General features: G+C 33.9%; 1 protein-coding gene across 34 annotated transcripts in view; it reads right to left on the bottom strand.

Moving 5' to 3' along the window:
• Positions 1–1,583: 1,583 nt before the first annotated feature.
• LOC115215841 overlaps positions 1,584–21,345 on the bottom strand; it is a 342,340-nt gene continuing 322,578 nt past the window's right edge. For 4 of the 34 annotated variants that reach the window (XM_036506111.1, XM_036506108.1, XM_036506109.1 and 1 more), the window contains 2 exons: positions 5,002–10,424; positions 1,584–4,626 (listed from right to left, as the gene is read on the bottom strand). In XM_036506111.1, coding sequence (XP_036362004.1) covers positions 1,741–4,626; positions 5,002–10,424 — 8,309 coding nt within the window. In that variant the 3' untranslated portion in view covers positions 1,584–1,740. Of the gene's footprint in view, positions 4,627–4,685; positions 10,425–21,345 lie in introns of all 34 variants that reach the window. The other 30 variants (XM_036506131.1, XM_036506118.1, XM_036506135.1 and 27 more) reach the window with 30 other exon arrangements.

Below are 21,345 nucleotides of genomic sequence, written 5' to 3'. Positions count from 1 at the left end.
GATAAACCTAATACTGTCACTGTTATTGATATATGACATTAATAGATAGTAAATAAAATTTCAGATGATGAACAGACTAAGCCATCTCTCTCTCCCTCTCTCCTAATGTCAATTATTTACCAATGCTTTATTCCTTAAGGAATCTCTACAGAAAACAATGTGATCCCCCTGTATCATATACTTGATAACTTCAAGCTAAGTAAATGAGTCTTTCTGAAAATGTCTTCAATTCTATCCGTGGAGAATAAATGAGACTAAAATTCCAAGTAGCAGCAATGTGTCAGCAACTAATTAGTACAGGGTCAGGTTTCTATAGCAGACCATGACAAACAGAAAATGCTTGTGATATAATTTAGGATTCAACTGCCATTGGATTTAAAAAATGAAAAAAAACGGTAAACAGCTGATTCTAGAGTATTGGTAATGGAGCCTTTACCAAACACTGTTTCTTCTCTTCTATTACTTTTACTATATCTTCCTCATTTCTTGAGCAAGTGTCTTCTACTATCCTGAAAAAGGGCTATGAAACCCACCCACCTAAGTTGACTTGATATCGCTTCCCTTTCTTTGTTATCCCTCCTGTCTCTCACCCACCAAAATCCACATTTGATAGTTTCAAAAGGTGCAGCTCTTTGGAAATTTCACACTACCAATAATTTTCTTGAGGACACCAACTTTCAGAAGGTTAAACTGAATACAGTCACATCAATCATACTTATCCACGAGGGCCTTAAAATGTCATTATTGCTGATCTTCAGTCTTTAACTAAACAATAATTATTTTTTAAATAATACATTGCTCATAACATAATCCAAATTCCTTTGGTCACATTATCAATAGACATGATTAGTTTTCTTTTTTTTAACTTTTATCTTTTACTTGTTTCAGTGCTATGCTGTGGCAATACCTTGAAGGGTTTAGTTAAACAAATTGACCCTAGTATTTATTTTTAAATCTGATACTTATTCTATCAGTTTCTTTTACCTACTTATTCTATCTCTTTTGGTGGCTACAAGCACAAACACAAAGACACACACACACACACACGTGTATATATATGCACACACATGATGGGCTTCCTTATAGTTTCTGCCTACCAAATTTCACTCACAAGGCATTGGTCAGTCCAAGCTATAGTAGAAGACACTTGCCAAAGGTGTCACTCAGTAGGACTGAACACAAAACCACATGGTTGCAAAGGGGGCTTCTTAACATTGCAACCATGCCTGCACTTTAAAAGGATAATACAAACGATTAGAATTGTTAGAAAATATACTTTAAATAATTTGCATCAACATGAGGAAGATGGACAAAAACAAAATTAGTATTCACTAGTTTTGGATGTATTAATAGAAGTCGGAAAATTTTACCAGTTTATTGAGATAATTCCATCAAAGCTCTACAAGCATAACAGAAGGTTTAAAATAAATATCAAAGTAATTTTATTTAAAAGTGGGGATAATTCTGAGCAATATATAACCAACAGAAATTCAAAATGTTAAGAATAGAGGTGCACAGGACAATACAAAGTATAAAATATAAAAATAGAGGTGCACAAGTTCATGTTAGCTGAGAAAATTGAATAAATGGTATAAATTCACTTTATTGCCCAAATAATAGATACTGATACAGTGGTTAGTTGATATAATAAAAGAGAGTTCTTCACTTTACGAAGAAAGTAGGAAAAACAAATTAAAAGGAAGGCTGTCAGTATTGTTGATATGAGTTTATGAGAGGATATCAAAGATGTCTACCTGAGTCCACAACAAAATCAGATGAATCAGTGTTTACATACTGTTGAGAGGAATCTGTTAAATCTGACTGAACAAATTTATGTGATGGTTGAGTGTTATATTTTGTTTTGTTCCGGTTGGGTGCAGCAGGATTTGGTAACATTTCCGAAGTAGACGAAGTATATTCAAAAGCATCACTTAATTCTGTGGGTTTAAAGATATTGTCATCCTCATACAAACGATAATTCAGTGCTTTTGATGAATATTGATTTTCAGGAGATTGTTTTAAGTTTTTGTAGTTTCCAGAAGGCTTATTTAGGAATTGTTGATATGCAAGTTTTTCATCATTGAGAACCATATCACGGAGATTTGCAATTGGAGACATTTCTCTAACAGGATGACTTCGAGATGAGCAAGATTCTGAAAACGATGGGGTGTCTTGATAATTTCTTTCTCTAGGAGAAAAATCTGATGTAATAGATTTTGCTTTGACAGGACTATTAGTATCATTCCATTTGGATAGCATGTCTGCTTCCGAATTATTCTCAAAGTGTGAATCAATTTCAGTTTCGTTTACACTTTCAGTGAAATGAGGTGAATAATTTTTCTGAGACTGTCTCAATTTCATTGTAGGTTTTTGTGGCTCATAATGATCAGAACTTGACTGTTTAGAAGGGTCTGATTCTGCATAAGGCTCTGATGACAGATTTTGTTGCTTGGGATATGATGAATATGATATAATGCCATTATTGTATTCAACAGGATAACCAGAGATATTTGATTCTTCACCATCATCAGAATTCATTTCAACAAAATATACTCCAGACTCAGGCATTTTGGACAAGTCTTTGTTATTGCTATCTGATTGAGATGGTTTTCTGAACTTTTCAGACTGAGAACTATTAGGTTCAACAGAAGTGTATTCCTTGACAAAAGTAAAAGATTGATCCTCAGGTGCCTGAGTATCTGTTCTGCTAACACCCTGATTAAATTCTAATTCAACTTTTAATTTTATACCTTCTTCCTCCAGAGGGTAGACATCCTCATTAGAATTTACACTGTCAAGGCCGTATTCAGAAGCCGCTTTTTTATTCAAATATGTGTCTTCAATACTTTTTTGCTGAAGTTTGTTTTCCTTTATAGGAAAATCAGCTGTATTGGGAGTTTCCGGTTCATTCCCATAGCTAGATTCATAATTAACAAATTCATTAGACTTTTCACTTCTCCCAGAAGTTTCTATGTTATTGTCGTTTTTAGCAAATAACTGTGGTCTTGTGTGTGTATATATCCAATGTCCAGAATTTGCTTTGGAATCAGAAAGAAAAGATTCCTTCCTTTCAACCCAACAATCTAGCAATGGCTCTGAAACATCGGTGGTCATAGATGGCGCAGGAGGTAAAGGTCTATTTACTCCAACCACATCATTAAATTGTTTTATGGTATTATTTGTTTGTGCTAAATCCTTAACATCTAACTTTTTATCTTCCTTCATGGGCATGGAGTATTGTTTCTGGTTATGCTTGATGCTAGCACTTCCAACTGATTCAGGGGTAGAATCATTTTTCTTAAAACCAATCCATGAACTGAATCTTGGTATTACTTTACTACTGGAGAGTGCATCTTCTGACACAGAGTTAAGATTGACTGCTTCAGATTCATTCTTTGATTGAGAAACTTCATTTCCAAATGAAATAGAAGTAGCTGATAAAGGTTTATGTTGTAATCCAAACCCTGATGATAATTTTTCCTCAAATGACTGAGAAATTACAGGTTTCTTTTTCTTCAATGATGCTTTACAGTTTGGAGAAAATGTATTCTCTTTTCTGTCAATCCAGTAAACAGCTTCATCCTCAGGTTTACTAAGGACCAAAGTTGTATCACTGTTCTCTTTTTTATCATCAATACTTAGCTCTAGTTTACCACTGGTCATTGTAGAGTGGACATCAAGTGAAGAACTACTTGGTTTATCTAATTCTGTAGGGCTTTTGATGGATGGTGGAGTTCTTTCACTCTGTAGACTCGATACATATCTAGTAATAGTAGGTAGTGTGCGGCTAGCAGAAACTCTGTTCTCCTGTTTTGGTCTGCTGCCAATCCTTTTTTTAGCTTTGTCCTGTGCTAATTCTTCAGGATGGTCGGATGAAACTGCTTCATTATTGTCCAATTTTCTGTTTGAAAGCAAAACTGTTGTTTTTGGTAATATTTCATTATCAGCAGATACACTTACTTCTGAACCAACTGCCTTTTTGGATTTTAGAGAAAACAAATTTGCCACATGTGTGTCAGCTGATATGTTCTCCTCTGAACCAAATGTTGTCTCTTTTGATTTTGGAGAAGCCAAATTTGCCACATGTTTGTCAGCTGATATGTTTTCTTCTGATCCAAATGTTGTCTCTTTTGATTTTGGAGAAGCCAAATTTGCCACATGTTTGTCAGCTGATATGTTTTCTTCTGAACCAAATGTTGTCTCTTTTGGTTTTGGAGAAGCCAAATTTGCCACATGTTTGTCAGCTGATATGTTTTCTTCTGAACCAAATGTTGTCTCTTTTGATTTTGGAGAAGCCAAATTTGCCACATGTTTGTCAGCTGATATGTTTTCCTCTGAATCAAATGCTGTCTCTTTTGATTTTGGAAAAACCAAGTTTGCCACATGTTTGTCAGCTGATATGTTCTCCTCTGAACCAAATGTTGTCTCTTTTGATTTTGGAGAAGCCAAATCTGCTACATGTTTGTCAGCTGATATGTTTTCTTCTGAACCAAATGTTGTCTCTCTTCTTTTTGGAGAAGCCAAATCTGCTACATGTTTGTCAGCTGATATGTTTTCTTCTAAACCAAATGTTGTCTCTTTTGATTTTGGAGAAGCCAAATCTGCTACATGTTTGTCAGCTGATATGTTTTCTTCTGAACCAAATGTTTTCTCTTTTGATCTTGGAGAAGCCAAGTTTGTCACATGTTTATCAGCAGATATGTTTTCTTCTAAAGCAAATGTTGTCTCTTTTGATTTTGGAGAAACCAAATTTGCCACATGTTTGTCAGCTGACATGTTTTCTTCTGAACCAAATGTTGTCTGTTTTGTTTTTGGAGAAACCAAATGTGCCACATGTTTGTCAGCAGATATGTTTTTGTCAGGACTAAATGTTGATTCTTTTGTTTTGGGTAATGTCATTTTTGCTAACTGTTTAACAACAGATATGTTTTCTTCTGAGCCAAATGTTGTCTGTTTTGATTTTGGAGAAGCCAACTTTGCCACATGCTTGTCAGTTGATATGTTTTCTTCTGAACCAAATGTTGTCTCTCTTCTTTTTGGAGAAGCCAACTTTGCCACATGTTTGTCAGCAGATATGTTTTCTTCTGAACCAAATGTTGTCTCTCTTCTTTTTGGAGAAGCCAACTTCGCCCCATGTTTGTCACCCGATATGTTTTCTTCTGAACGAAATGTTGTCTCTCTTCTTTTTGGAGAAGCCAACTTTGCCACATGTTTGTCAGCTGATATGTTTTCTTCTGAACCAAATGTTGTCTCTCGCCTTTTTGGAGAAGCCAACTTTGCCACATGTTTGTAATTTGATATGTTTTCTTCTGAACCAAATGTTGTCTCTTTTGATTTTGGAGAAGCCAACTTAGCCACATGTTTGTCAGCTGATATATTATCTTCTGAACCAAATGTTGTTTCTCTTCTTTTTGGAGAAGCCAACTTAGCCACATGTTTGTCAGCTGTTATATTTTCTTCTGAACCAAATGTTGTCTCTTTTGATTTTGGAGAAGCCAAATTTTCCACATGTTTGTCTGCAGATATGTTTTTGTCAGGACTAAATGTTGATTCTTTTGTTTTGGGTAATGTCATTTTTCCTAACTGTTTAACAACAGATATGTCTTCTTCTGGGCCAAATGTTGTCTGTTTTGTTTTTGGAGAAGCCACATTTACCACATGTTTATCATCTTGTGTCTTTTCATCTGGACCAAAGGTTGTCTCTTTTGTTTTTGGAGAATTCAAATTTGCATCAAGTTTGACAGCAAATATCTTTTCATCTGATTCTTTTGTTTCGGGTATTGTCATTTTTGCAAACTGTTTAACAGCAGGTATGTTTTCTTCGGAACCAAATGTTGTCTCTTTTGATTTTGGAGAAACTAAATTTGCCACATGTCTGTTCTCTGATATATCCTCATCTGGTCCAAACGTTGTCTCTTTTGTTTTTGGAGAAGCCAAATTTGCCACATGTCTATCAGCTGATACCTTTGTGTCTGGACCAAAAGTTGTTTCTCTTGATTTTGAAGAAGTAACTTCTGCCACATGTTTATCATCTGGTTCCTTTATATCCGGACCAAAAGTTGTTTCTTTTGATTTTGGAGGAGTCTTGTTTGTTACAAGTTTGTCAGAAGATATCTTTTCATCTGGTCCATCTTTTGTTTTTTGAGAAGCCAAATTTGCCACATGCTTATCAGCAGATTTGGTTCCAGATGTTTCATTTTCTAAATTCATTTTCATATCAGGTTCACTGAACACCCCTACATTTTCATAACTTGGTATATTCTTCTTATCAGTTTGTTCATCATGAACATTGGATATGTTAGCAGTTGATTTATCAGATTCACAGTGAGGTGTTGATACCACATCTTTGGGACAATCTACAGCTGTTTCACTCTTATAATCAATATTTATTTTTAATGGAGCTTTGCAAGTTATTTCCTTAACTGGGGGAGTTATCAAACCAGATTTTTGCTTAGCTTCACAAATTCCAACTTCCTTTACTTCAGAATAATTACTACTTGAGAATTTCTTTACTTTATTATCTGATTGGGAATGCCTAGAAGAAGGACTTTGATCAACTCTACCTGGTCTATTTTCAGGATACTTCTCTGGAAATGACTTATAATCATCAGATGTAGATTTTTTCTCATCTGACTCATCTTTTTCAGATTTGTGCTTTCTTCTTGTTGCTTTTGTGCGCTCAGCAGAAAAGAATGTCTCTTTTCGATCTATCCAATTGAGAGACGTCTGCTGAGAGGTCTGGGCTGCAGTAATAGGCTTAGAAAGGGAACTACTAGCTGTAGGCTTATCGGTTACTGGTTTTGATGCTAACTGAGGTCTTACATCAGAAGGGACCACATGACCTACAGATAAAATATTTCCAGAACTATTAGAAGTTTTAGGTTTACTTCTTTTGATGGTTTCTCTGGAACTAAATGGTAATTTAGTTTCTTTATGATCTATCCAATCATTTGTAGATGATATTAGATCAGGATGGATGGGTACCTTTCTACCATCACTGGCTGCTGATAATAACCCGAGTTTATCATTGTTATATTTTTCAGGATCGGATACACCCTTCTGTTCAGATCTTATGCTTGAGACTTGGTTAGTGTTATTTGAAGGTGAAGGCAAGGATGGTGATATTTTATCTTTATGTGAAAAAGAATCCAACTGGGATTCCTTAACAGAGGAAATTACTTCTTTTTTGTCTTGAATAGGGCTTTTAGAATTATCAACTAAGTGAACACTTTTTGGTTTTGTAGAAAGAAAAGTAGGATCCTTTTGAGAATTAGGGTACTGGATACCAGAATCTGAGTGGAAGTCTTGGATATTAGTTTTGTAAAAATCTGTTTGTGGTTTATGTTGAATGGTGTGATCTTTATCAGAAACTTGTCCACTTCTATTGTTTTCTGTTTCCCGAGACTCTGAAATTTGCTTAGACATAACGTCCTTCACATCAGCCACTTGATTCTCTGAAGTATCTTTACTCAAATGATGATGTGGCGCTTCTCCTCGAAATGGAAATCTAGATTTTCCTGCAACTGGAACGATTTCTATTTGTGAATTTTTCTTCTTTTTAACATCCTTTACTTGCTCTGAAGAGCTCTTAGCTGGTGTACATGTAGAATCTCTCTCACCTGAGGAGTCTTTAATATTTCTTTCAAGGAAATTCCTTGATACACTGTCACTGGGTTTCTTTCTTGAGAATACAATTCTTTGTTTTTCTTGGATTTGAATTTTTAACTCAGATCTGTCAATAAAATCTGTATTATCTGGTGTGTCCCTTGTTTTTACAGGAGTTGTTGCTTTTAGATTTTTCCCAATTTTTTCATTTGCTTTCTTTACAGAAGACCAATTTGGGGAGGAAATTCCTGATGGAAATTTAGGTTTTATGGTAGTCCCAATTTCATCCTCTACTACTTTCTTATTATCTGTCTGTTTAGGGGCTTGCTTCATCATTTTCCTAGCTTTATCATCATCTTCAGTAAGTGGAGATTTTTCAAACATTTTTATTCTGGAATTGACAAATGAAGAAGCATTTTGGAAAGGAAGCCTTGGCTTGTCTGTTGCCTCGAGTTTTTCTTCAGACATTTCACCATCTGTAGGCTTTTCTAAATTTACTGTAGAAACTTTTTCAGAGACATCTGTATTACTGGGAGATATTTTGATGTCCTTTTTAATTCTGTAGTATTTATCAAAGGGATTAAATGAATCATCTTCCCTTGGAGGCTGTTTGTTGGTAATTTTCCCACCAATGTTCTGAGATGAACTTTTATCACTATGTTGACTATCACCTGATGATGGAATTGATGGAGCTAGAAGTACATTCTTATCTGCCACCCCAAACTTTTCTTCACTAGTATCTTTCACTGGTTTTTTAAGAATTTTGTCTTTACTGTCAGTATCATGTAGAACTGGGTCTTTTGAGAGAGAGTACGATTTTTTATCTGTCAGTTCATCTTTTGGTTTATCGAGTTTTGAAATTTGAGGGACAGCTTTCTTATCTTGAGCATCATCCTTACTCTCCCTATCAGTTGAAAGTTGATTTGATTTCTTGATAGATGGAAATCTAGATTTTTGGATAACTGCAACTTTTTCCTCTTCTATTTTGTTATTCTGTTTAGGGAGTTGCTTGACCATTTTCCTAGCTTTATCATCATCTTCAGTAAATGGAGATTGCTCAAAGATTTTTCTTTTGTAACTGAGAACTGAAGGAGAAGCTTGGAAAGGAAGCCTTGGCTTGTCTGTTGCCTCAAGTTTTTCTTCAGGCATTTCACCATCTGTAGGCTTTTCTAAATTTACTGTAGAAACTTTTTCAGAGCCATCTGTATTACTGGGAGATATTTTGATGTCCTTTTTAATTCTGTAGTATTTATCAAAGGGATTAAATGAATCATCTTCCTTTGGAGGCTGTTTGTTGGTAATTTTCCCACCAATGTTCTGAGAGGAACTTTTATCACTATGTTGACTATCACCTGATGATGGAATTGATGGAGCTAGAAGTACATTCTTATCTGCCACCCCAAATTTTTCTTCACTAGTATCTTTCACTGGTTTTTTAAGAATTTTGTCTTTACTGTCAGTATCATGTAGAACTGGGTCTTTTGAGAGAGAGTACGATTTTTTATCTGTCAGTTCATCTTTTGGTTTATCAAGTTTTGAAATTTGAGGGACAGCTTTCTTATCTTGAGCATCATCCTTACTCTCCCTATCAGTTGAAAGTTGATTTGATTTCTTGATAGATGGAAATCTAGATTTTTGGATAACTGCAACTTTTTCCTCTTCTATTTTGTTATTCTGTTTAGGGAGTTGCTTGACCATTTTCCTAGCTTTATCATCATCTTCAGTAAATGGAGATTGCTCAAAGATTTTTCTTTTGTAACTGAGAACTGAAGGAGAAGCTTGGAAAGGAAGCCTTGGCTTGTCTGTTGCCTCAAGTTTTTCTTCAGGCATTTCACCATCTGTAGGCTTTTCTAAATTTACTGTAGAAACTTTTTCAGAGCCATCTGTATTACTGGGAGATATTTTGATGTCCTTTTTAATTCTATAGTATTTATCAAAGGGATTAAATGAATCATCTTCCTTTGGAGGCTGTTTGTTGGTAATTTTCCCACCAATGTTCTGAGAGGAACTTTTATCACTATGTTGACTATCACCTGATGATGGAATTGATGGAGCTAGAAGTACATTCTTATCTGCCACCCCAAATTTTTCTTCACTAGTATCTTTCACTGGTTTTTTAAGAAATTTGTCTTTACTATCAGTATCATGTAGGACTTTTGTTGACAATTTGGTTGATGGGTCTTTTAAATCAGAACGTGCTTGTTCATCTGCCTGTTGATATTCCTTTACAACTTTTCGTTTAGTTTCATGTGTTGATGTTATTTTGGGGGTGACAAGTTCCTCTTTGTGGTCTTTGTCTTCTTTGTCATAAAAAATTTTTGTCGGAAGTTGACTTGGCATATTGACATTAGATGGAAATCTAGATTTTTGGACAAATCCAACTTTTTCCTCTTCAACTTCGTTGTTATGAAGGTCAACTGTCTGTTTACTGGGTTGTTTGATCATTTTTGTTGCTTTATCATCTTCAGTAAATGGAGATTGCTCAAACATCTTTCTGGAACTGTCAGCTGACGGAGTACTTTGGAAAGGAAACCTTGGCTTCTGTATTGAATGAACTTTTCCTTCAGGTATTTCATTTAAGTAAGACTCTTCAGTTTTTTTCATTGTAATGTCTAAAGTTTTGCCAGGAGAAATTTTAACATCTCCCCTGTTTGCAGAAAAGAGACTATCAGATTCTTTTTGCACAGACATTGTAGAATGTTTAGACTTATCAGATTCACCAAATTGGTCAGAATGAACTTGCTGCTTCTCTCCAGTAAAGGTAAGTACATCACCATCCTCCTTATCTACCAGGCCTAAAGGTTTGACAGATTCAATTTCTGCAAGGAGTAAAAAGTTAAAACTAACGATGGTTCAGAACTTGAAATTGTTATGTTTTAAAAGTAGTTGCTAAGGTAGACCTATTTCTATAATTTGAGACACTGTCATGATAGGTATAACATTATAAAGTCTCAGATGCATTGATTTAAAAAAATTTTAATGATTATTAAATTTCATTTAAAATATGAGCATGTTCATGTAGATTTGGACTGATCTATATTATTTTCCATTATACAGAAAAAGCGTTACCTTAACCATCAATATATAGAAGAAAGTATCATGGTAATTGTTCGCCTTAAAGTATTTCTTTTAAAACAATACTCTGCTCCAAGATATCATCACATATTCTCAAAGAATTAAAATCTAATCATTAAGAAGGAATATGAATGATTACAGTTAGATAATTAGCTACAATTTCATCTTGGAGTGGAGTAATACGTTAATAGAAGTAGCATTTTCTTTATTCCAAAGATTGGCCAAAAAGTGGACAGTAGACTAATCAAGGTGAACAAAGGAACCTTCAGCAAACTACATGTGAATTCTTGGAAAAGCAAAAAAAAAAAAAATCTGATGATAGTCCCAAAAATCAGAGTCTATAAAACAGTCATGTCAATGACTATCAAGTTGACTCAATTTCTACATTTCCTTGAACTCTTCCATCAGTATTATCTATAAACAATCAATAAAATTCAGTAAGAGACGTGGTCATGAATGCTGAATTATTCCATGTGACAAGAAATGCCAGTAATATAGCCAGGCTTCTCAAGATGCATATAAGTTGAGTACAACACATCCAAGATGGAAAAGTATTACCTTTCGAAATGCGTACTGCATGGAAAGTTATCCACTGATAGATGCAACAAATGGTTATCACCATAGAAACTTAAAGACTGTAAAGAAGTCCTTCAATACAAGCTAACTACAATTAGAAGGTAAAAACAAACAACCAAAATGAACACACTGGTGGTGCACTGTGAATGGAGCCACCTTCCTCTTTAATAACGATCAAAGGGAAGTATAGAGAACAACAACTGATAGATAAAAAATTATGACTCAAATAGCCACATTGAACGAGACTCTCATCCATAGCTTCACTGACAAATCTTAGTATAACATAAATCGTTTCAAGAAACATCAATATGTTTGCAGAAATTAAGGACGCTCACTCACTGAACTTTCATTTGCAAAATTGAAAACTACACCATTTCCATATCTTATAATCATAGTTTTGTCTATTTTGCTTGGTTACAATGTAAAACAGATGACTGTGAATGTTCCAAGCATATAATCAACAATAATCTTGAAACCTCATTTGTTTTGTAACTCTACAAATTTAATTTTTCTTTCTTGTTTCCTATACACACAAATCACAAAAATAATCACAGAACATTCTACATGGCTAATGTGAATGGAATCTAATTTTATCTTTTTTCTCATAAATATTTCTTGCTAATTTCTTTTTACCTTTTTCAGTTTGCAATGAGTAGGATGTGTGTTTGAGAACAACTTTGGAATGAGATATTTTATCACTTGATCTCTTTTAGAACCTACTCTGCAACCAAAAACATTGGCTCAAAAACAAAAGGATATTTTACATAGATGTGTTAGGAAGAACAACTGAAATCATTTTAAATCCAGTTTCATATTTGCAAACAAGTAAATCAGGATGATCTTTAATCAGTTCAGTGCTTAAGTTAATTAGGAAACATTATATTATTATTTATGATTGTTTCTAATTTAGGTACAAGGCCAGAAATTTCAGTGAGAGGCATTGTCCCCAGTACTGACCTGGGGTGAAAGGTAAAGCTGACCTCAGTAAGATTTGAAATCAGAACATGAAGAGTCAGAACACTAATTATTCTTCCAAATCCCCACTTTTATTATTATTTTTCATAATCAATAAGCACAATAGAGTCTTGTAGTATGCAAGATCAATGGCTTGTTCTTGATTCCTCAGAGACACCACTAATAATTGAATATCTTTGGAAAAGTGGATAATGCTCCCCACTCTTAACAGAGGAAAAATCTCAAGTTCCTTGCCTGTGTAAGAAACAATTAAGAATAAGATGTTGTGCTGAGACATTAGATATTAGTTTGCTTTAGTTCTTTGCAGGATTACTGACTTTCAAAAATTTAATTGTTAAGAATTTGTGCAATGAAAAATATAGAAATTCAGTTGTTTTTCACACTGGCAATGCCATGTTGTTTAACCGTTTAGCTTTCAGATCATTCTGTCAAATGTAATGCTTATTTATTCACATTGTTTTGAATTAATCATGCAAAGACATCGTAGCATTAAAATTTTGAGGATGTAGTTGCTTATTCTTAGAATGACATTGTAGGATAAGTATGCAAAGCCAGATCCGGCCAGTTTGAACACAGAACAGGTTAAATATTTGGGCCGGATATGGCCGGTTTAAATGTTAAAGGGTTAATAGACATAGAATGACTTAAGTTAACAACTGGAGACAATGTTTGTTGTGTAATAAATATTATTAATGCTAAGTGTCATATGAACTCAAGAATTCATATAACTGGCCAGATATTTAGATCCATATTTTCTAAGACAACATGAAAGCAAAATATTTAACTTAATATTCAGCTTAAGATGAAAACTGAATTACAATTGAATAACAAAACATTCCACCATCAACAAAATGTAGAGATGTTACAATATCCTAACATTCCTTTTAAGAGTTCTCCAAATTTTCCATAGAGCTTAATATTAAAAGCACGTTACTCATACTGGCTGTTTTAATAAACAAGTCTGTATTTTATAGATATTGGGCAGTACAATAGTTTGATGGTGATGATAAAAATAATAAAAATCATGATAAAAATTAAATGGTAAAGATTTTGTTAAAAACCAAACTATGTGTAGAGTTATTTAATAAGAATAAATAATGTGCAAAAATAGTAGTGAAATTAATGTAAACAGATTATAGTGAAAAATAAATTATGCATAGAAATTATAGTGGATAATAGATAATGTATAGCGATTAATGCTTTGAGATTGTGGTAACTTTAAATGATTTGTAGAGATCTGAACACAAGATATAAAGAGGTATAACTAAATATCACAACACTACCAATTCTACTATGCACCACCCTTTTGAGGGTAAATAAATTTATTTTAGTGAACAACAAAAATATCAATATTTGTCATTGGAATATCTTGAAAACATTACTTTAGTGAGTTGATGGAAAGGAAACGAATTGTGTGTATGCATGCATCTGTGTGTGTTGGTTCTGTTTATTTCAGAAGGGACAATGTTACAGTGTATAAAAACATTAATTTTATAGGATAAGTATCAGGTTATCCCATAAGAAATGTCAGTTTTCAGGATGGAAAAAGTATAAAATGCATTCATTCCAATTTAATCTTAAATTATCTGCAGGTATCTTAATCAACACTCTATTGACTAAAAGCATTACAAACATTGACAGCACCACTAAACATATTAGTTTTCTTTGAAGTATCTTAATGAGGTCATTTAACAACACAACAATGTGGTACTTTAAATGCTTTCCTTTTTTTTTTAACTAGGAGTATAGAGCAACAGAATGGCTGAAAACAGTCAAGAAATTTACTTTTATTTGGCGTAAATTGTTGAAGATAATTCGTGTAGCATAGACAAGGGAATTGCTATTTGATAAATGAAGCATGCTTTAGGTCAGTGCTTCTCAAAATGTGGTGAGGTGGAAATTTTTTGCACGCCATAGGTTACTTCAGAATGGGAAACAAGTGAATAAAACAACATGCAGGGAAGTTTCAACTAAAACTGCTTTTGAATATATGTATGTATGTATGTGCATATATATATATATAAGCAACAGGATATCAAGAAGTGGTGCAGTACGACCGTTTCAAGCAGCTCCATTTAATTGAACAATGCAATCATTATATCAATTCAAATAAGGCGGCGAGCTGGCAGAAACGTTAGTGTGCTGGGCAACATGCTTAGCAGTATTTTGTCTGCCGTTACGTCCTGAGCTCAAATTCCACTGAGGTCAACTTTGCCTTTCATCCTTTCGGGGTCGATAAATAAAGTAGCAGTTATGCACTGGAGTCAATGTAATCGACTTTATCCCTTTGTCTGTCTTTGTTTGTCCCCTCTATGTTTAGCCCCTTGTGGGCAATAAAGAAATATACATCAATTCAAATGAAGTGCCATAATCAGCTGGCACTTAATTTAAATTGATGTAATGATTGCATTGTTCAATTAAATGAAGCTGTTTGAAATGGTTGTACTGCATCACTTCTTGATATCCTGTTGCTTATTTTGATTTTGTTTGCCTTCAAGCTGTGTGGATCATACCAGGCTGACTTGGTGCTTCAACTTAAGTACCTAATTCAACTGAATTGCAATCATTTCTTTTATATATATATATATACTTTTCCCATTTATGAGAGAGAGAGTTTATTTTTCTCTAATGTTTGATGATAAGGATTCACCTGTTCAATCAATTGAATTACCTGTTTTTGAATTAACATGTAAGTGATTGAGCATTCCACAGACATGCATAACCCTTAACTTAAAAGTGGGAATTATATGTGAAAGTATTCTTTAAATCAATGATAAAGTATATTATTATCGATAATAATGGATAGTGGATTAAGTGAAGCGATAAAGAACTAGAAGAAGATAGACTTAATAAAGCATGTAAATGTGGGAGATATATTTTAGGTTTTGCCTATTTTTTAACCTGATTTTGTCTATTGTTTTCCCTTAATCCCTTTCTATTTTCTAGAATCTAAAAATATTAGCCCTAATATTAGTTCCACATTATTCCCTAACAACATCTTCCCTCTACAGCAAAAATATTATGCATCAATTTTTGCTGGATGACTGAGTTTATTCAGAAATTTTTATGTATTTATTTTACACTAGTTTATACTTATCATTTGGGTAGACATACTGGGTTCCATGATTTCCATCAAACCCCTTTTGTAGAATATCATTAAGCAGATCATGTTAACATTTTCTTAAGCAACTAATGATGGAAACTAATGTAAATAGTTTATTCATGACTTGCTGTTTTTGAAATATATACTGTAATTATATATCTTTCATCACATCTAATGAGAAAAGCAATTGCTATAACTCAAGGAGCAGAACTTTCTAAACATAATAATAAGAGAGGATGAATGAGAATGATAAGATTTATGCTATCTTAGTATACTATGATATACTCATATCATACTCTTTGGAATGAATATATAAGAAGAAATAGAGTTATACAGAATAGCTGTGCAACGCCCTTCTTCTTCAGAAAGAACACCATGTAATGTTTGGCTAGACACACAACTAGAAATGAATAGGTGATTATATCTGATAGTTTAGGGTATGAGTGAGGAAAGGTAAGTAAATTTTAAAAATAAGCAAAGTCTATTGTATTAATGGCAGAAGTATGGCTATGAATAACACTGCTTCACAGTAACTGTAATCTAGATAATAAGAAGCCATTTAATGGACTTGCTTAACTTTTCTTCAGAAAAGTTAAGCAAGTCCATTAAATGGCTTTCTTTTTGATGAGGTCTAGAATGCTATTGATGAAGGAAGAGTACCTTTCAGCTACAAAAAGAATACTCTGTTGCAATTTGCACTTCAGCTATTTTAGAGTAACAACAGATGTTCAGTGTTAAAACAGCCAAGTGTATAACTTGCTCTGAAGAGACCAGAAATATCCAAGCAAAAAAAAAAACAGTTTGAGAGTGAGATGCTTTTCAAAGAAATGCCAGTTATGTTGACCAGAGCTTATGAAAGCTTATTCAAAGTAACTGTAAGTATTATTATGTATCTTAGTGATTATTCAATCATTTCTCTATGAAATCTCACAACTATAAGCTCTCAATTTTCTAGTCATTTCCCAGTTAGCTTTGTATTCATCACTGAAGTAGTTTCTTCCTTTCTTTCCCCCAACTTCCATATAAAAAAAAAAGTTATATGATGAAGTACAAAATGATTTGATAGCTATAGCTTTTTGTAGGCCCACTAGACCCTCGTAAATTATTATAGTAACAGAGGTATAAGTAGGGAGGATGCTAAATTTAACAATTAATCATTCATTAATGAGGAAATAACTGCACTGGTAGCAAGTAGTTTTCTCTGAGTTATGCAGTAGGATAATAATAAATAAATAAAAATGTATGAATAATTTCAACAAATTAAAACAACAAAACAAGCAAATAGCAAAGCAAAGTTTATATGAACACAACATGCCAAGATTTTTGATCATACAGTATTATGCACATGCTTTTGGGATACAGACACAGCATATTAAATTATAATCCAAAATTTTAAAATATGTGAAAATCAGTCAAATCCACATGAACAAAACTTATAAGGATTTCAAACATTTGTCCTTTAATCCATTAGTAAATTATAAATCTTAAACTCAAAATAATAACAAATTTCAAATGACAACAACAGTTATATAAGGAAAATTATTTAGACATTCTAAATAATTTTTCTTATATTATTGGCTTTTATCCCCACTGAATGCAAAATTTATAAAAGCAAAAACTTAACACATGAAGCTTTCATAAAGAGAACACAGTTCAATGCTACCAATATTTTACTTATTCATTTACATTTATTTAAACATTTTAAAAAATAAATATTATATCAAATTGACTGATAAAATATTTAATTATAAAATATTTTGATATTCTGACTTAAAACAGTATGATATTCTACATATAATAGGTTTAAAACAATATAGTTTTTAGAGATATTATGCATGTGTAAACACAACAATATCAAAAAAGAAGGGAAATGAATTTGTATTTAGCTGGATCCATTTTTCAATGGTTTTACTTAACATTAACAGTCAATTTTAAAGATATTAAACAAACTTAGTATGTACTGTAGTGGTTCTCAAGTGAAACACACTAGTGCCCTGCAAGAGGTATCTAATTATAACAGCAGGTTTTTAAAATTGTAAGCTTTAGAAAATCATACTAATGTTTCAACATCTTAAACAATGTTATTATTCATAATTTTGTTCTCTACAATTACAATTAACACAACAAGCTAAGCAAGCAACATTCAAATTGTTTTTTTCTTTTTTTTTTAAACTTTAAAAAAGACTTTTTTAAAACAAAAAATTTCAATGTGATGTGTAGTATTAGTTTATTTCTTTTTATTCACTTGATTTCCAGAGTGCCGTGAAATCAGAAAAACTGAGAACTCCAGGTGTACAGTTTGTGTATCTTGTGAAGCATTTTTGCAAAGAAGCCACAGAAACAGTCTTTCAACATAAATCATTGAGAAAGATTTCATATTTATAAGCAACAAAGCAGTAATAGTAAGCTGCATATTGAAGGGAAATGTTAAAAGTTTGCAAGCACTATTAATAGAGAAGCCAAATATAGAGTAGGAACAATATTAGTAAGCACATATCATTTCCTCAAATATCGAAACAATTTCAGTCTTGTTGGATTTCCTGCCCTGGGCTCGATTTCTTATCCTGCCACTCTTGGTAGCACCTACAGATTTTACACATTGTCTGTTAAGCTTCCAGGTTTAGAACTCCAAGCACAGATTATAAAAGTAAACTTAAGCAAAGATTATTGCGTTAGGTAATACAAGTGGAATTCTAGGCATGTAAGCAATATATGTGCAAAGCTTTCAGGTTTAGAACCCCTATCAACAAGCATTGATTGTAAAAGTAAACTCAAGCAACTATAACAATGATTATTGCATTAGAGAATACAAATAAGATTCTGTGTATGTATGTATGTTATATATATATATATATATATGTATATATCTTAATATATAAAGCAGTGTGTGTGTGAGTGCATGTGTGCATGTTCCTTATGCATTCAAAAACTTAGTTGCCAATTAGGGTATGGGGTATCAAAAGATTCAGTAATCTTTCGGCTACCAAATAAACTTTATTTTCATTTACATATTGCATTACAAAAATTAACATTATAACCTTTCTGTAAGTCAACTATCATAAATGACATTTTATACCACCACCACCACCATGACGTTACATTTTCTATATGAGTGTATGTATCTGTGAGTGTGTGTGTGTGTTCATTACAACTTTAGGCTGATGGCTGAGAAGTATATGTATGTGAGTGTATGTGACAGCGTATTAGTGTGTGAGTATGCATACATTTATGTGACAACTGACACACACATACACATATACATCTAAAATGAGAAACACATACACAGAGGGACAGAGATATGCCTGAGGCATGTGTGAATGTATGTCTCTCTGTGTTTGTCTTAGTATATATATGTGACATATGAGGTGTCAAAAGATTCAGTAATTGAGTGCCATTTTTAAAAAAGACTAAATGAAAAGAAAATGTTCCATATCATAATGCAAAAATGTCATGTGTTTAGTATAAACAGTGAAAGCTAAGACGAAATAATTGCTATTTCATCGTGTAGTGACTTTGCCCTGAACTCATACTCAATTTGATAACAGACTGTGCATCGGTATTTATCTGGGAGCTTGGCTTCCAGATCTGTGAGACCCAGAAATGCTGTTGTTAGGACCGGATTAACACCCATAGTGACCCTATCAACTAAAAAGATTTTCCTGCCCCTATATAGAATCTTTTTTCTTCCAACCACTAGAAGGTTTATCTTGCTCCAGTCCACTCAGCTGGCCAAAATGAGTTGTAGCAGTAATTGAAAGGGTCAACTTTGTCATATTCTGTGTGAGGCTGAATCTCCCTGAGAACTACATTAATGGTATGCATGTCAGTGGAGTACTCAGCCACTTGTGAGTTAATTTTATCCTCATGTGGTAATGAAAAGTGAAAGTGACATCCAATATTAGCTGTAGTAATTTGTCTTTGATTTAACAATGTATCTATGTATCAACTTTTCTTTTGATCTATGAATCTACCGTCTCTCTCACTTTCTCTCTCACTTCCTCTGTGTCCTTCCTCTCACCTGCTTTTAATTTAACAATGTGTGTATCTATGTATCTACTTTTCTTTCGATGTATGCATCAGTCTACTCTGAAAATACTGATAAACATTTTACCTCTCCCTTCAGCAGTAGAAAAGTAGCAGTAACATTCTCAGCTATTTGCTGAGAGTGAGACAGACAGAGGGGGATGGGGGGGGGGAGATAATGTGTGTGAGTCAGAGAGAGAGGCAGACAGAGAGAATAATTGTCAGACAGACAGATAGGCAACATTTCTTTTTGGAATTTCCATATTTTCAATGAAAAGTTTTCCAGCGTTTTCTGTATGAGAATGGTTTCATTATCTTTCACTATTATTCTCTATCCACTCTCTTCCTTCACTCAGTCTATCTCTCTAAATCTCTCTCCTTTCCCCCTCCATCCCCTCTCCTTCCTCTATGTCTCTTTGCCTCTAAATGTCCTTCTGCATTTAACACATTATACTTCTCTTACCTCTCAGCACTATTAATCACCACCCCTCTCTCTCTCTCTTACTTCCCCCTGTTTGCCACTTTGCCTCTCACTTCAACTATACTTCCTCTGGTTCTGTCCCTCCCCGCTCTCCCGCTTTGCCACTCATTTCAAGTATGCCTCCTCTGCTTAACACCTTTTATTTCTCTTTTTCTTTGTACCTCTCCCTTCAACCTTTTTACCTCTTTCTTTGAAGTAAGTGTGACATACATGACAGGTACATACAAAAACAAACAAAAAAAAACTGAGTGTATAAATATCATTGATAAATCCATGTAAATAAAATAAACATTGTAAATTTACACCCACAGTTCAAAACTGGGAAGTTCTGTCTGCTGCAGACATGTTTTTTTGGTTTGTTTCATTTTTTATCAAAAATATATTAAGTTTCGACTACATCATCATCGTTTAACGTCCGTTTTCCGTGCTAGCACGGGTTGGACGTGCACCAGGCTCCAGTCTGATCTGGCAGTGTTTCTACAGCTGGATGCCCTTCCTAACGCCAACCACTCCGTGAGTGTAGTGGGTGCTTTTTACATGTCACCAGCACGGGTGCCAGGGGAGGGTGCCAGGGGAGGCTGGCAGCGGCCATGATCGGTTGGTGCTTTTTACACGCCACCGGCACAGAGATCACAACTACAATTTTCATTTGATATTTATTTTGATGTTGATGTACTTGACTCAATAGGTCTCCTCAAGCACAGCAGGTCATGTGCCACCGGCACAGAAGCCAGTCAAGGCAGCGCTGGCATTGGCCACATTCGGATGGTGCTTTGCTGTTTAATAATAATCTCCTTTAGCTACACACAGTATCAAGATTCATAAGTTAGAAATATAAATGATCGTTTTTTAAATATTCTAATATTTATTATCTCAAGATTTAATTTGGGATTTTAAATTTATGGAAGAAATGGAGAAAAAATAAAAGAAAATCAGTAAATAAATAATCAAGATAGACACCTACACACTCCACCAACAGAGGAAACTTGCATTTCCCTTTAAAGTTGTTGAAACACTCCAACATAATCTTGACATTACCTGGAGAGATTGCAAGGTAATGGTGCTGGAATAGCCAAGCATCTTCCCAAGCATCATCTGGCACTTCAGGGAGACGAAATGCTAACAATGTTAAAAGCTTTCTCCTCAGCAGTTCAGCACCCTGCAACATCTCAAAAGCCACAGGTAGAAAACTGTATGGACAGATTTTCAGTGCTTTATTTCAGATACAGATGAAGTAACCTCCATCTTCATCACAGCATCAAAGACATGTGATTAGCAAATGGTGGCATCCTATACATGACATTTGCCTCTAATCCAAAAACAAAGAGTGATTCCATCAGGGCTCTTTACATCCTCACTGACCCTAGAATTGAAGAAAGTATTAAGATATTCATTCTATTATTTGCAATATCTTACTGATATCAACTCGAGAAAAATAAAAAGAAAAGCCAATTTCAGTAGAATTTGGAAACATAAATTACAAGACCCTTTTGCATCTAGTTCCATG

Source organism: Octopus sinensis, linkage group LG9, assembly GCF_006345805.1.
Source record: "Octopus sinensis linkage group LG9, ASM634580v1, whole genome shotgun sequence".
In the NCBI taxonomy this organism is placed as follows: domain Eukaryota; kingdom Metazoa; phylum Mollusca; class Cephalopoda; order Octopoda; family Octopodidae; genus Octopus; species Octopus sinensis.
The sequence above is the reverse complement of the archived record's forward strand: the minus strand, read 5'-3'. Positions and strand labels throughout refer to the sequence as shown.